Source organism: Lithobates pipiens, unplaced genomic scaffold, assembly GCF_037356315.1.
Source record: "Lithobates pipiens isolate NorthernLeopardFrog02 unplaced genomic scaffold, aLitPip1_a1.2 Scaffold_13, whole genome shotgun sequence".
Taxonomy (NCBI): Eukaryota; Metazoa; Chordata; class Amphibia; order Anura; family Ranidae; genus Lithobates; species Lithobates pipiens.
The window spans coordinates 142,986,039-143,002,959 of NW_027507718.1; the positions used below are offsets into that span (position 1 = coordinate 142,986,039).

Consider the following 16,921-nt stretch of genomic DNA (forward strand, 5'->3'; position numbering starts at 1 on the left):
GCATGACCGAATACAGATGGTTATGATGTTGTAGATAGAGACACATTGATCTTTATCAGACTTTATTTAATTCTTTACACTTTATGCACTTTATGGATCGAGACACATTTGGATTTTTATTGGACTTTTGGCATTTATTTATTCTTACTGTATGCACTTTATGTTTCTATGTTTGGATTATTTATTCAATCATTCACATTGCACTGGATTGGATATTGCTTGGACGGCACTGATGCACTTTAGAAGGTGTACACTTGAAGTAATTAGTCTTGAGCAGTTATATGTAGTTATTTATATTATTTTATACACTAGTGTATTTATTGATATTCATTTATTTACTTAGTGGATTTATTTATTTACCTTATTTAGTATCTATTGTGGAGCGCAACACCACTTATTAATTTGTTATTATACACATCTAGGGGAGGGTTTGCACCCCTGCCAGTGTTTTGCTGCAACCATAGTCTTTATTTTGCTTTAGGGTCCTTTCACACGGGGCGGATCAGTTCTGATCCGCCCCGTGGATGTCCGTTTGCTCAGTGGGGATCACTCCGCCGATCCCCGCTGAGCAGGGAGATGACAGCTCCGTCTCTGCACACTGCGCAGGGACGAACCTGTCACAGCGCCGCTCTCCCCTATGGGAGATCGGATGACGACGGACCGCAGTGCCCGTCGTCACCCGATCCGATCCGCAGACGGATGGAAAAATAGCTTTTTCCTCCGTCACACTTTTTCGGATCGGAGCGGGTCGGATGTCAGCGGACATGTCACCGCTGACATCCGACGCTCCATAGACCTCTATGGAGCACCCGTTCAGGTCCGCCTGAAAAACTGACAGGCGGGCCTGAACGGGACGTTAGTGTGAAAGAGGCCTTAGGTTGTTTATTCACTGTGGCGCCAGGATAACTCATAACTATTACTCCTCTCACTTCCTATTTGTTTATGGGGCAAGAAGTGAAATCTCTGCAATGTGACTAAGAAAAATGTGATCGGAGATATAAGACTTCATGTATACGGGACGTTTTTAGAAACTCTCCTGAGCGATTTGACTTGACAGATAGTAACCCACGTTTAAAAAATTTTTTTTTTTAATAGCCAAAAATGAAAAACGCATGTTGCTTCCAAAAAACCCTCTAAACTCAACTGCCTAGAAACGACTATAAACGACCCTGCGTACATGTACAGATAAGATAACATTGAGCAGAGTTCAGGAGCAATTGAAAAATGCCTAACTGCTCCTAAACGTACGTTTAGCAACAGCGGTGTATATGAGGTCTAACCCATCCCGTACTATATCCAAAATGTAAAAAAAAAGTTTTGTCTCTCATTCTACTTTAAGTGCATGTCCCTGCGCGAGCCTTGTCTGACCAATCGGGGATACACAGGTGACCATGTATCCTTTTTTAGCGTGCTGGGGTGGTTTGTAGGGGGAGCCAAGTGTAGCGTGCTGGGGGGGGGTTTGTAGGGGGAGCCAAGTGCATCAGAGCAGGGGAACCCAGAAGAGGTGAATCGAGGCTGCACTGTGCAGTGGACAGGTATGTATGACATGTTTATACTGTGTCTTCTCACAGTTCTTGCTCAATCGAGGTACCTTTTAAATGAGGGCACAAAACCTACCAAGATGGCTACCTCTACACAGGGACAGAGTGTAGAACAGGGCATTGTTGGGTCAGTGATGAAAGGCCAGCAGCAGGGAGACCACATGCAATATTGGTGACCTTTTGCCTTTTGCGTGCCTTTTATTTATTTTTTTGAAGCGGGCAGCTTCCAATGTTCAATACCATATTTTTTTTAAATGTGACTTTATTTTTATTTTTTCTAGTTTGACAGATGTACGTTTTAAAACGACTAATGTTACTGTAGATAAAGTGTATATTGTATTCTAGAATTCATCTAATTTATGATACTAAAATTATATTTGCACTTGTATATTAATACAAAGCTTTTTTTTGCAGAGTTATTACAAATAAAATACCATTTTATTTATATATATATTTTTTTTACTGTAACACTAAGCCCTGTTTCACACCACTGCAGCTTTGAAATCACGCTACTTCAGTGCGATTTCAAAGCCATTGATCTGTGCGATTTGGATCTTCCATTTCATTGCAGATTACGACTTAATTTAACAGAAGTCCATGAAAGCCTCAATAAACTCGCAGAAAAGTAGTGGAGGAACCTTTTCAGTCACTGTGACTTGAGTTGCAGCGATTTTAACTGTTTAATTGCCGAAAATAGGGTGAGACTTCATTGTGCGATTTCATCTGTCATATCACATGACAAATCACATTGGTGTGGACGAGATCTTAAACATTTTACAGAACAAAACGAATTAAAATATTGTTGAAATATTAATGGTAAAGAGAAAAGAGTCTTCATTTAAAGAAGTAAAGTCCGCTATAATTTTTTTTTTTTTAGGCCCCCTAGGTGGGTTATGCTATAATGTACTGGTATGCACAACATATTAGTGCATTATAGCAGACTTACCTGTCATATGGTGCCCAGTGCAGTGCTAGGACCGATCCGGAGCACCTTCTGCCCTTCCATCTTCGCCCACTCTTCCTACCGGGACTCGTACCTTTGGCCACTTAATAGGCCAGGCCGCGATTAAGCCACTCCCACACATGTCCACAGAAGTCGTATCACTGCGGCATAGATCAGGGCCGCTTGGGGCCATAAATGTTCGCTGTGCTGCGCATGCAGAGTTCAGTGAATGTGACAGCTGATGGGCAGAAGGATGCATTTATGGCAGAAGAGATCTATAGGGTGTCTTCTGTCATTAATACCCTGTCTGTCAGCTATTTGATTCAAAAGAAACTTTACTTTCACTTTAATGTGAACTTTTGTTTTATTTTACAGTTGCTTTAACTGGAACGTTTTTGATCTGCACATAAATGTAAAACTATGTAATGATAATGTTGTGGCATCCTATTTCTCAATGCATTTGACACTTACAGAAAATGAACACACACATTGTCTGCTTGGAAATTTGATTTTACACAGGAGCTTCTGCAGCCACTTCTGTGATACAGAGCAACTGTATCACAGTAGCAAAACCTAGCAAGATGGCTGCCTCCACACAGGAATACAGTGTAGAGCAGTGCAGATTTGTTGGTATAGGAGATATGCTTTTTAGAAGAAAAAAAATTAGTTCTGGACCTTGGGTATAGGAAATAAAATTATCTGTTACTAAATAAATACCAGATATATTATGCATTTTTTACAGTTAAAAAAGTATGTGTGATAAATTCTAACTGTTCTATTATTTTTTTGTAATGCATCTTTTACAGTCTCATGCCAGTGATTTGCAGTCCTGTGTTATTGTTATCCGCATTTTTCGTGACTTGCGTCAGAGAGTATCGGTATGGAGAGCTCTGTCTGATTGGGTAAGGGACGGTGGAATTTTGAATACATTGCAAGTGTACTTTTCTGGATGACTATGAAAATGATGTCAACATGTGGGCTAAATTTAAATACACATAGGGGGAAAACGGAACTGTCCAATGAGATTTGTTTAATCTTCCCATATAACAAAATATAAAGCCTGATTAGTCATTGTGGGCAACAGCTCCTACTTTCTCTCAGTTCTCACCATAAAACCAATTTCTCATTGTGCAATGGGGTACATAGAGCTCATCTTCAAATGGATATTTTATTCCTCCAGCATTTTTTTTGTTCCTCTTAGGTTTTCTACAAAAGCAGTTGATGGTTGCCAAGTATAGCCTGTAACTATGGAGCAACTCAGGAGAACTTCTGCCCCTACCCCTTCAGAAAAAATACTAAATGCAAAGTCCATGCAAACGTGATCTTTTATTTCTGAGTTTGTGCTTTTATAGTACCTTTATACTTTGGAGAAACCCTTGGGAAATAAGTTTGAGATCACAGGGATCCTCTGAAATAATGTTCAGATCTACAGCTCACAGAACATTGGTGTGATCAGCGAGCTGTTTATTTTATTTTTTATTTTTTAGAAATAGCATTAAATAATATAATCAATATCGAAACATACCTGTTTATTGTAATACTTTTACTTTCTTTATCGTACATCATAGGACACAGAGGGTCAAGTAATTACTTGGTGGGTTATGGGCCTACCTTCAGGTGTTGACACTGGTATAACCAGTACAGGAATTGGACTCCCTTATATAACCTCCTCCTTCCAGGAGTACCTCAGTTTTTTCGGCAGTGTCTAAGGTGTTGGTCACGAGTGAAGATATGCTCTGCGGAGCTCCAGGAGGTAGCCATGCTGGATTTAAAAAAACCTCCACAACCGGATCCAGCCATGCCACTGCGGCCATAGGATGGTACCTGGGCCTTGCATTGAAAGAACAAGGTGTTGCCTGGAATGCTTCTCTTTGAGAGCTGGACCCTAGGAACCAGGACTCTTTTTGGTCTTGCTACATTACCTAAAGTTGTCCTGAGGGGTGCTATACAAGGCCCAAAGGAGCAGAATCCCTATTAAAAGGGCCCAAGTCTTTGAAGGTTTAAACTACACTAGTTTGGATCTGTCTGTTTACAGCAGTATCCTGCAGCGAGGACAAGGTAAGGGAAGAAGCTAATGCTTTTTCTTTCTATACACCTTGTATGGCTTTAAAATGGCTGTAAAGGAATTTTCTTTTTTTTAAATAACAAACATGTTATACTTACCTCTGCTGTGCAGCTCGTTTTGCACAGAGTGGCCCCGAACCTGGTCTTCTGGGGTCCCTCGGCGCCTGTCTCGGCTCTCTCCTGCAAGGACTCCACAACTTCATGCAAGCTCCCTCGCATGATATGGAGTGCTTGCGGGCGTGCTCCCGTGATACAGCCGGTGGCTATAGCCGCTCACTGCATCACTCAGCCCCGGCGCGCTGCGTCATTGGATGTGATTGACAGCAGCGCGCGCCAATGGTTGCGCTGCTTTCAATCCATCCACTGTAACCAATCAGTGGCCAGGCTGATCGGCGAAGAGCATGTCGGGGAGGGGTCAGGTAAGTATAACGGGGGGGCAGTATTGTCAGATGTTTTTTCACCTTAATGCATAGAATGCATTAAGGTGAAAAAACTTTTCCCTTTACAACCTCTTTAAGATGTCACCCTTAGGGAGTCATTTTAAACATATGCGTTTTTCAGCTGCTCTGTCTCCAATAGCCTGTGTGGTCCCAGCAGAGGGGGGTTCTTGTTTAAAGACTGCAGTAACGTTACAATGGTATTATATACCTTGGTGGGGGGTCCCTGAAGCATAGATCAGTGCCCCCCATATCTGCAGGTTTTTTAGCTTATCAGCACTTCCACCCTGCAGAAGTTAGACTCTGAAAAACTGCTGACAGAACCCCCACCTTCTCCCCCCCCCCCCCCCCCCTCTTTATAGAAGTGTGTCCACATAGATTACATACCTTGTAAGCTGGTCTTTCAAGCCTGGTATTACAGTCATAAGGCCGGCAGTAGCGGCAGCGTCATCCCCTCCTCCTTTCAGAATCTGCTAATGCAGACCCACATGCCATTCACGCGTGCAAACTAGGCATATTTAGGAGAAGGGCGGCGGTTGCTGAGGGGTGTGTCTATAGGTCACATGGCACCGTGTACAAGACATAGGCTCTACACAATACACAACGCGGAGTGAGGGAAGGACACTGAGGATGCCAATAAGGTCCCACCTGAGGCTTTTTCTACACAGACGCTCTCAGTTGCAAGTCTCTTAGCAGCAGAGTTGGTCACACCAGGAGAAAACAGAGCGCTGGCCACGTGAGGGTGCATATTAAGGCATTTCCAGTACAGGAAACTATTCCTACTTGGCAGTTAAAGCTCTTATAACGGTGACATTGTTTTGCTATATTTATTAAGCAAATTGTATTGTGTGCTTGCACCATGTCTTCCAGACCTACTGTAAAGGTATCTAAGGTGTCACCCCCAGGTCATGGGAATCCCAGTCATGCCTCCATACTGTCATCTTCTTCAGAGAGATCTGACATGGCAAGCCAGGGTGAGTCATTGGAAGCTAGCGGTGGTGCAACTGCTTCACACACTTCAGCCCCTGTATACGTGACTGGAGAAGCACTTTCCTCTGCCCTGCAGTGCTTAGAAGGAAGATTAGCGACTTTAATCGTATCCTCCATCCAAGTGGATAGGAAACGTCCTTGATCCCCCTCCCCCACCTTAGACTCTTTACAGTCAGTGGAGGGTCCAAAGGAACTATGGGAACAAGAAAAGGTATTACCCTCAGATGATCAGGAAGAAAAATCAACTTCACAATCTGAAGTACAAAGCCTTACAGAGATGGTCCGCTCTGCTTTCATGCTACCCTTAACAGAGTTAGCTGAAGGTCCGGTCTCTTCCTTGGGTTCTTTGAAGCCTTTACAGCCTTTGCATGCGTTTCCCGTACACCCATTACTAGAAAATCTTATTTATTCCAAATGGGATCATCTGGATAAGCATTTTTCCCCTCAAGAGATTCTCAGGTCTCTATCCTATGGAGGAAAAATTCACTAAAAGATGGAACGTTCCAGCAGTGGACACTGAGCTTTCCAATGTGAATAAAATTTTAACTTGTCCAGTGGACAATGCGCATATGCTTAAAGATCCAACAGATAAAAAGTTGGAAGGTCTGTTAAAATCCTCTTTTTCCTTAGCAGGGACCGTAACTCGGCCTGCAATGGCAGCTATAGGCATCTGTCAGTCCTTAAAGGACCAGTTCACAGATGCCTTCAAAGAGCTTCCTGCACAACAAGCTCAGGAGTTGGCCTGGCTACCTAAAGCATTATGCTTTGCCATAGATGCTAAAAAGGATTCTATTCACCAGGCATCACGCCTGTCGCTTGTACGCATGTGAAGGACCCTTTGGTTAAAGGGTTGGTCAGCGAAAACACCTTGTAAAAACCTTTTAACTAGTTTCCCCTTTAAGGGAGAACGACTATTTGGCGATAGTTTGGATAAATACATTCAAACTATTTCCAGCGGAAAGAGTAATCTTTTGCCAGACAAAGGAAAATATAAACGTCCTTCATTTAAACAGACTTTTTTCCCCCGCACCAAGGGCATACACCTCTAAGCAGGGGCGCCGGCCTCTGCCGTCAGACTCTACAGAAAGATCCCAGGGTCAAGCCCAGGCACAAAGGAGGACCTGGGGCCGCAAGTCTGCAAAGCAAAATACCAAGAACTCGTCATGAAGAGGCATCTCCCCTCACCAAGGTGGGGGGAAGACTTCTGAGGTACTTAGAAGTCTGGCAAGGGGAAATTCAGGACAAATGGACTCTCTCCACTGTATCCCTAGCATACAAGCTAGAATTTTGAGAGTTTCCACCGTCCCGTTTCTCAGATCAAACATTCCCAGGGATCCAGGCAAAAAGCAATCCCTGTTGCAAGCATTAGACCGATTATTGGCTCAAGGAATGGTCATACAGATTCCCAAACAAGAGCAAGGTTTGGGGTTTTACTCAAACCTATTTACGGTGCCAAAGCCAAATGGCGATATCAGACCAATTCTAGATCTATGGAATCTAAATCCGTTCCTGAGGGATCCGCTCCTTTCGCATGGAGTCAATCAAGTCAGTACTTTCCATCCTGCAAGGAGGAGAACTTCTGCCATCCATCGATATATCAGAGATGCATATCTGCATGTCCCTATATTTCCTCCTCACCAGAGGTTTCTGCTGTTCCAAGTAGAACAGAAGCATTTTCAGTTTGTAGCCTTGCCCTTTGGCCTTGCTACAGCACCTTGGGTATTCACAAAGGTACTAGCCCCACCTCTAGCCAGGTTAAGGGTACGGGGCATAATTGTCTTGGCTTACTTAGATGATCTATTGTTAATAGACCACTCAGTGGCTTTACCTGGAAGTTTTGGGTTGGATTCTCAACCTAAAGTTGTCCTCCTCAAAGCCATTAAAAAGGTTGGAGTATCTGGGCATGATCATAGACACAGCCCAGAAGGTGTTCTTGCCTCCCGCAAAGATCAGCTCCATACAGGAGCTAGTGAGGATGATCAGGTCAAGGAGAAATCCTTCAATTCGCCTTTGAATGAGGTTGTTAGGGAAGATGGTAGCTTCATTCAAAGCAGTTCCTTATGCCCAATTCCATTTGAGACTGTTTCAAAGCAGTATCCTGTCTGCTTGGAACAAAACAATTCAAGCTTTGGACTTGCCAATGCGGCTGTCCCCAAGAGTGTTCCAAAGCCTCAGTTGGTGGTTACTATCCCGAAACTTGCTGAAGGCAAAAACCTTCAGACCAATTATCTGGAAGGTAGTAACTACAGATGCCAGCCTTTCAGGCTGGGGAGCAGTACTAGAGAGGACGACTGTTCAAGGACAATGGTCAAGAACCAAAAGAATCTTGCCCATCATCATCCTAGAGATTCGAGCAGTGTATCTGGCTCTAAAGACCTGGACCTCCAGGTTAAAGAATTGTCCTGCCAGGATCCAATCTGACAATGCCACGGCTGTGGTATATATCTATCACCAAGGGGGCACCAGAAGTCTCTCAGCTCAGAGAGAGGTGAACCAGATTCTAACTTGGGCAGAAGAGAATGTCCCATGCCTATCGGTAGTTTTCATTCCGGGAGTAGAGAATTGGCAGGCGGACTATCTAAGTCACCAGCAGTTATTCCAGGGGGAATGGTCTCTTCACCCCAAAGTGTTTTGAGACATTTGCCAAAGATGGGGGACTCCGGACTTAGACCTTCTAGCGTCCAGATTCAACACAAAACTGGTCAACTTTGTGTCCAGGACAAGGGACCCAGTCACATACGAAACAGATGCGTTGGTGACCCCGTGGGATCAGTTCTCACTGATCTATGCATTTCCCCCCGATTCAATTGCTGCCTCGACTTCTTTGCAGGATCAAGCTGGAAAGAAAGTCGGTAATGCTGGTAGCACCAGCATGGCCCAGAAGGTCATGGTACGCAGAGATCGTAAAGATGACAGTGGAGGGTCCATGGCCCCTCCCACTAAGGCCAGACCTGCTATCTCAGGGGTTGATATTCCATCCTACTTTACGAACGCTAAATTTAACGTCTTGGCTATTGAGACCCACATTTTGAAGAAACGTGGGCTTTCCAGGTCAGTTATCTCTACTTTGATTAATGCTAGGAAGCCAGCTTCTAGAGCTATATATTATAGTGTCTGGAAAGCTTATGTTTCCTGGTGTGAATCCAAGGGTTGGCACCCTCAGAGATATATCATAGGCAAAATTCTTGCCTTTCTACAGTTAGGCGTAGAGATGAAGTTGGCCCCGAGTACTATTAAGGGCCAAGTCTCAGCCTTATCAATTTTATGTCAAGACCACTTACTACGCATTCTTTTGTCCGGGGGTTTCATGCAAGGAGCGATGCGGATTAATCCGCCAGTTAAATCACCCTTAAAGTGGTTGTAAACCCTTACAAACCACTTTGACCTACAGGTAAGCCTAGATTAAGGCTTACCTGTAGGTCCAAGAAATATCTCCCAAATCTATACGGTTTAGGAGATATTTGCCCGAAGACGGGCACCGCTATCTACGGCGCATGCGCCGTAGACAGCGGCGCGCAGGCGCACTGAGCGGGGCATCGTCGATGACGGCAATGCCGCGAGTCTCGGCTCCCGTGCGCATGCGTGGGAGTGACGTCATCGCTGCTCCGGCGAATCACAGCGCCGGAGCAGCGAGACCCACCAAGAAGATGGAAGCTCGGAACTACAGGGGACAGCGGTGACATCGCTGGCTCCTGTGTCAGGTAAGTGACACATAATGGACTACTATGCGGTGCATAGTAGGCCATTATGCTTTGCCTTTACAGGGAATGAAAGAGGAAGTAAACTCATCAGGGTTTACTTCCTCTTTAAGCCCTTGGGACTTAAATTTAGTTTTGTCTATGTTACAGAAACAGTCATTCGAACCGTTACAGCATATTCCTTTAGTCTTTTTGACAAGGAAGCTTGTATTTTTGGTTATTATACCCTCAGCAAGGAGGGAGTCAGAATTGGCTGTTCTTTGTTGTAAAGAGACATATTTGATTATTCAAGAGGACAGAGTGGTGTTACGCCCTCGTCTGGGTTTTTTGCCAAAAGTGGTTTCAGGCTTTCATCTTAATCAAGATATTTTCCTGCCTTTGTTTTTCCCAAGACAATGTTCCAGGGAAGAAAAGTCACTACATTGTCTTGATGTAGTGAGAGCAGTGAAGATCTATTTGAAGAAAACTACTCAGATTCGTAAGACGGACGTCTTATTTATTCTGCCAGAGAGTCCTAAAAAAAGACAGGCAGCATCCAAATCCACTCTTGCTAAGTGGATTCGGCAAGTTATAATTCAAACTTATGATTTAAAGGTAAAGATTCCCCCTTTTCAAGTTAAGGCGCACTCTACCAGAGTGGTTGGTGCTTCTTGAGTAGTGCGTCACCAGGCCTCCATGTCTCGAATCTGCAAGGCTGCGACTTGATCTTCAGTACATACATTTGCAAAATTTTATCAAGTGGATGTAAGATGAAATGAGGATATCGCCTTCGGGCACAGTGTGCTGCAGGCAGCAGTATAGGTCCTCAGGTCTGGGGGTTCCCCTATGGGTTGTGTCTCCCTCCTCTCAAGTAGCATTGCTATGGCACATCCCACCAAGTAATTACTTGAGGCTCTGTGTCCTATGATGTACGATAAATAAAATAGGATTTTTTAAAACAGCTTACTTGTAAAATCCTCTTCTTGGAGTACACCATAGGGCACAGAGCTCCCGCCCCTCTGTTTTATGGGGTGAGAGGATATTACTTGTATTGCTTGGCTACAAAAACTGAGGTACTCCTGGAAGGAAGAGGGGTTATATAGTCAACTTCCTGTATTGGTTATACCAGTGTCAACACCTGATGGTAGGCCCATAACCCACCAAGTAATTACTTGAGGCACTGTGTCCAAGATGCTGTTTTTAAAAATACTATTTTGCTCTGCATGAATGCTCAATTCTGGGTCACACTTGAGATAAGCAGTGTATTTGGGGCAGCAGGGCAAAGCACATGGGGTCAGTAGGGCATCTTACAAGGGATCAGAGCACCTTTACAGGGGATCATGGCTCATGGGATCACAGCACCTTACATGGGATCGAGGTTCCTGGGATCAGGGCATCTTACATGGGATCATGTCACATGGGGAAAAGGCACCTTACATGGGATCAAGGATAATTGCAGAACAGCGGTCTCAATTTGCAGAGCAAAGCATGGAAGCAGCTGTGATTAAGCCCTCCTCTGCTGCGCTGTTCCCCGTCAGCCCCTCCAATCCTTCTTTCTTGTCCATCCTAGGTGATGTCACACACAAGCGCCCCGGATTGACAGGAGGCGAGGGGGGGGGGGGTGCGGCAGGGAGCAGCGCTGCACAGCTATACAATCAGAGCCACTTGCCTGTGTAGCTGTGCATAAGTCAGCAGAGGGGATGCTATCTACCCATCACTTGCATTTGACAGACGAGTAGTAGGGTTCTGCAGAACCCCGGTTGAAAAACACTGCTTTGTAGGTTGGATTAATAGTTCCTTGCATTTATTTTGGGATTCCAATGAGATCTCAAACAAATTCTGGAGGATTTGCTTCTGCTATTTAAAAGATTTCCTTCCTTTTGGTACACATCTTATGTAAAATGCAGTGCATCTGGAAAGTATTCCCAGTGCTTAACTCTTTCCACATTTTGTTATGTTACAGCCTTGTTCCAAAATTCATTAAATTCATTATTTTCCTAAAAATTCTACAAACAATACCCCATAATAACAACATGAAAGAAGTTTGAAATCTTTGCAGATGTACTGAAAATAAAAAGTGAAAAAATCACATGTACATAAGTATTCACAGCCTTTGCCATGACACTCAAAATTGAGCTCATGTACATCCTGTTTCCACTGATCATCCTTGAGATGTTTCTACAACTTGATTGGAGTTCAGTTGATTGGACATTGGTTTGAAAAGGCACACACCTATCTTTATAAGCTCCCACAGTGAACAGTCCAAGGAATTGTCTGTAGATCTCCAAGACAGGATTGTATCGAGGCACAGATCTGGGGAAGGGTACAGAAAAAATTGTGCTTTTTCAAAGGTCCCAATGAGCACAGTGGCCTCCATTATCTGTAAATGAAAGAAGTTTGGAACCACCAGGACTCTTCCTAGAACAGTTCCCCGGGCAAACTGAGTGATCGGGGGAGAAGGGCCTTAGTCAGGGAGGTGACCAAGAGTCCAATGGTTACTCTGTTACGAGCTTCTCTGTGGAGAGAGGAGAACCTTCCAGAAGAACAACCACTTCTGCAGCACTCCACCAATCGGGCCTTATGGTGGCCAGACAGAAACCACTCCTCAGTAAAAAGACACATGACCGCCCACCTGGGGTTTGCTAAAAGGCACCTGAAGGACTCTGACCATGAGAAACTAAATTCCGTGGTCTAATAAAACGAAGATTAAACTCTTTGGCCTGAAAGGCAAGCGTCATGTCTGGAGGAAACCAGGTACCACTCATCACCTGGCCAATACCATCCCTAAAGTGAAGCATGGTGTTGGCAGCATCCTGCTGTGGGGATGTTTTTCAGCGGCAGGAACTGGGAGACTAGTCAGGTGCAAGGGAAGGATGAATGCAGCAATGTACATGTGATTTTTTATTTTTAATACATTTGCAAAGATTTCAAACAAACTTCTTTCACGTTATTATGGGGTTTTTGTAGAATTTTGAGGAAATTAATGAATTTAATCTAATATGCAATAAGGCTGTAAAATAACAAAATGTGGAAAAAGTGAAGCGACGTGAATAATTTTCGAATGCACTGTGAATACATTCTGCAGCCACAGTGAGACTCGACTGCTATGACAGCAGGCAGTGGGAAAGCTACAACCATAGAAATATGGGGACTGCCATAACTTGTCTTATTAATATGATTTGCCTGGCTGTACCTGACTTCCATACTTTCTGAACTTATGAGGTTCAAAATACAGGAGCTGCCATTCATGGTTTCGCTAAAATTGAACAAGCCCGCAACCAGTATAGTCTGAAAACCCCAAAACACTTCCCGTGTACTTAGTGCATGTCACTGCTTTGCTATGTACTGAAGTTCAAATTGTGTTGACAGTCCTGAACAATTCTGGGAACCCCAGCTGCTGTAACATTTGAGGTAGCATACCAGAAGCTGCCAGTTTTGTGCACTGGTTGGATTGTATAGGCATATGGCCCTATGTCAACTTTTTATTGATGTGTGTGTTCCCATTAGAATTCACTGCTCTATTTGTTCTTTTAACCAATGTCCCCAGATCATTTTTCTAATGGAGCTATTAGAAAATGTATAATAGGAGCATTCTCCTCAATTTTGATGTTTTTCTTTTTAACTTCCGGTTGCCTGTCTAGTAAAAAAAGTTTCCCCAATAGTACAAAAAAAAAAAAACCTGGCAGGGATTTTTAAGGATAAGTTCACCTTTTGAAAAAAAAAAATGCATTTTTTTTTTCTTAGGAGCCTGCAGAACATTGCACACACAGTCAGTAGATCACAGGTGCAAACTCTATTACCTGCAGGATAGCTGTTTGCCTGTACATTGTGCAGGCAGTTACTTGAGAGCAGGAAGAATCTGAACTACCAGGGTGCTCAGCAGGGTACTCATAGTTCATTGAGAACTACATGCCATCAACCGCAATGGCTGGCGGTATTTGTAGGCATTCAGGGAACTGTGAGCTCTGCACAGGAGAGCTATTTTCAAATTGTGACAGTGATTACAGGGAGAGGATCCCCTGCCTGCTGTCACAGGGAATGCGGATCATGTCCATTCGGCAGCTCTGCCCCGCCCCCTCTCTCTCCTCATTGGGTGTGATTGACTGTCTCAGCCAATGAGGAGGGAGCGTCCCCAGAGAGCCGGTGCTCTTGTGAACATCGCTGGATTGAGAGGGAGCTCAGGTAAGTATTAAGGGGGGCTTCTGCACATAGGTTTTTTACCTTCATGCATAAGTAAAAAGCCTTCAGCCTTTAGAACCACTTTCACTCTTACCTTCTCCATCCAAAGCTTAAGCAAATGGGGGTATAAATTAATTTCTCTTATATTCACCGACCGACACAGCTCCTCTCTGTAACAAAATGAGTTGTTAGCCCTATCACTGGAGATTACTAGGCAAAGTTGTAATACAACACTTCAGAACTTTTAGTTCCGCCCAGGGGGCGGTCCCTAGGCTACAATCCTCACAGTCTGCCCTAGCAGCCTCAGTTTTATTTTGCCTAGTGAAGGAGATACACCTAGGAACCCTGCGGGCCCATAGGTCCGTGTTTTTTTTTTTTTTTTATGCAGAAGCTTGGCTTTTTGCACAAGATGAATGATTCTGTGATCAGGCCGGTTCACTTATCCTTGTAGTCTCCCCAATCCGGCCATCGAGCGTGTGCACAGCTACGGCTCGGCAGGCCATGACATACCTCAGCTCCAGAGGTGGTCGGTGAGATTTATGCTCTGGGGCATACATATGACCGGGCTACTGATGTCTGCGTCACAGTATGCCGGGCCAGTAGACTTCCCTGTACTGATCAGGAGTGGGCTACAATGGAATGTCTCCCAGCTCTTCAGGACTGGTAAATACAGCTCTCCCTGTCTCGACAGGGTTGAGCAGCTGGGCGTTCCCTGGGAGGTCGATTTGGGGGCCCCCTCACCCCCCTCTTCTCTCACCTGTCCCTAACTCCCCTCCTTTCCCCCCTCATGGGGGGGGCTGTGCATGGATACCGAGCGGTGTGTGTGTGCGCGCCCTGGGCTCTCACCTGGTTTCTGGCTGTGCTGGGGTGCCTGGGTCCTGAGTGCTTTAATCCCGGAGGGTGCCTGTGAGGTTTTCCCCTGAGTTGGTGCAGCGTTGTGTCTGCCACATGTTTTCTTTCTGCCTCTCAATGGCTGGTGGCCATTTTCAGTGTGGGCAAGGGACAGGATGCTTCTGGGCTTCAAATCGGCCATTTCCCGGTGATTCCCTATTCAGAACACTGGCGGACATTTTCTTGAAGCCGGACCACGTTTTTTGTGCTCTAGCAGCAGCTCCTGTGCCCTCAGCTTCCTGTTTTGTCATCACAGAGCACTGGGAGGCTTTCTGTGTAATCTGGACACGTGTTTCAGATCGCTCAGCAATCGTTCACCGATCACGCTGGCCGACTGCCATCGACACAGCTTTGGTCCCTCTGCATCTGAGAGCGCTAGGGATCTACAGGCACCGCTGTAAAACAGCGCAGAACTCCTCAGGGTGGGGAGTCCGGCGGGTTAAAACCCCTCAGTCAGCAGCAGCAAGGAGGGTGGGACTGTCACTGTCCTAAGTCCCCTTTGGGTGTCAGACAGGGTAAAGTCAACATGGCTTCAGAAACTGGTGTTTCTTCCCCAGAAATCCAGGCAATTGCAACCGGGTCACCTGCGGACTCCGCGGTCCCTATGGACACCCTGACGGTGGTCCTCAATACGTTCGTTGCCAAGATAGGGGCGGTGCGTGGGAAGAAAGGTGCTAAAAAGTGGCCATTCCCCCCAACGTGCTCTGGGGAGAGCTCTGACGCAGACTCTGGTCCTGCTGAGATCGATGACCCCTGCTCTGTCTTGTCAGTGACGCTGACCAGGACCCGTGCGCGACAAAGTGCTTGTTGGAGCACTTATCACAGCTGTGCGTGATACCCTGAAGATTCAAGAGCCAGCAGATCCATCTGCTGATGTATCGGTCCCGTTCACCTAAGGTATTCCCGTATCTGACTTATTTTGACAAGTTCATTTATAAGGAATGGGGTCGCTCGCAACGGACCTTTTCGGTCCCCAAATACAGGGAGGTGCATTACTCCTTTGAGGAAAGACTTCTCATGAAATGGTCGGCTTCTCTGGTCGTGGACCCCCCCAGTATCCAAGTTAAATAAAGTAACCACGATCCCGGTTGAGGGGACTCCTGCATTCAAGAAACCCACGGACAGGAAGGCCGTTCCTTGTTTATGGTTGTGGGGTCAGCCATGCGACCTGTACTGGCATCCGCACTGGTGTCGCAGACACTGAGTGGGCAAAACTTTTGCACCGTGAATTGGGAGAGCAACAGGCCTCCCCTGTCTGCGTGGAACTAGCAGACCAACTAGTGCAAGGCCTGGATACTCTCCTTAAAATGCTGGTCTGCTGACCAGGCATCCAGAAAAGCCCTAACGGACCATCCTTTCATTGGCGACCAGCTCTTTGGAGCCTCGTTAGATGACATTATTAAAAATGCCACTGGTGGTAAGCGTACTCCCACAGGCCAGGAAAGCTAAGGAGCCAAGCCGTAGGCAAGGACCCTCTTTTTCCGCTCACAAACAGCTTTTTCGTCCGCCCAGAGCTTCAACGAAACCTCCCCAGCCCGAAAGGACGCCCACGGACAGTCAAAAACGTCCCTGGAACCGCAAGCCTGTGAATAAAAGTGCTACCGCATGAAGGTTTGCCCCCACCCATGTCTCGGGTTGGGGGGTCGCCTTCGGAAGTTTGCAGCCCGGTGGTCCTTCCGGTTATCTGACCAATGGGACTGCGATCTGATTTCCACAGGCTACAAGAGAGATTCTTCCCCTCCAGCGTACCCGTATCCCAGTTCGCCGGGAGGCCCTGTTGGGGGCGGTAAGGAATTTGCTGAATCGCGGGGTGATTGTACCAGTTCCGGAATCTGAACGCTTTCAGGGATTCTACTCAAAACTGTTTGTGGTTCCCAAGAAGGAAGGGGTACGTCTGATCTTGGACTTGAAAGCCCTCAATCACTTTGTAAAAGTGCAGAGGTTCAGAATGGAATCAGTTCGCTCAGTAGTCGCTGCGCTCCATCAAGGGGACTCCCTGGCAGCCTTAGACATCCAGGATGCGCACCTGCACATACCCATATGCCTTCGGCATCAAAAATGTATGCGTTTTGCAGTTGGGGAAGCCCCTTACCAATTTATGGCTCTTCCCTTTGGTCTGGCATCAGCCCCCCGAGTCTTTACCAAAGTACTGACTCCAGTATTGGCGTTGCTGAGACAACGTGGGATCACAATCGTGGG

At 45.7% G+C, this 16,921-nt stretch overlaps 1 protein-coding gene across 1 annotated transcript in view; it reads left to right on the forward strand.

Annotated features, from left to right (window-relative positions):
• Nucleotides 1-16,921, forward strand: part of ZFR2 (zinc finger RNA binding protein 2) — a 379,518-nt gene that overhangs the window by 331,984 nt on the left and 30,613 nt on the right. Inside the window, exon 15 of the mRNA XM_077475662.1 lies at nucleotides 3,291-3,386. Coding sequence (XP_077331788.1) covers nucleotides 3,291-3,386 — 96 coding nt within the window. The remainder of the gene's footprint in view (nucleotides 1-3,290; nucleotides 3,387-16,921) is intronic.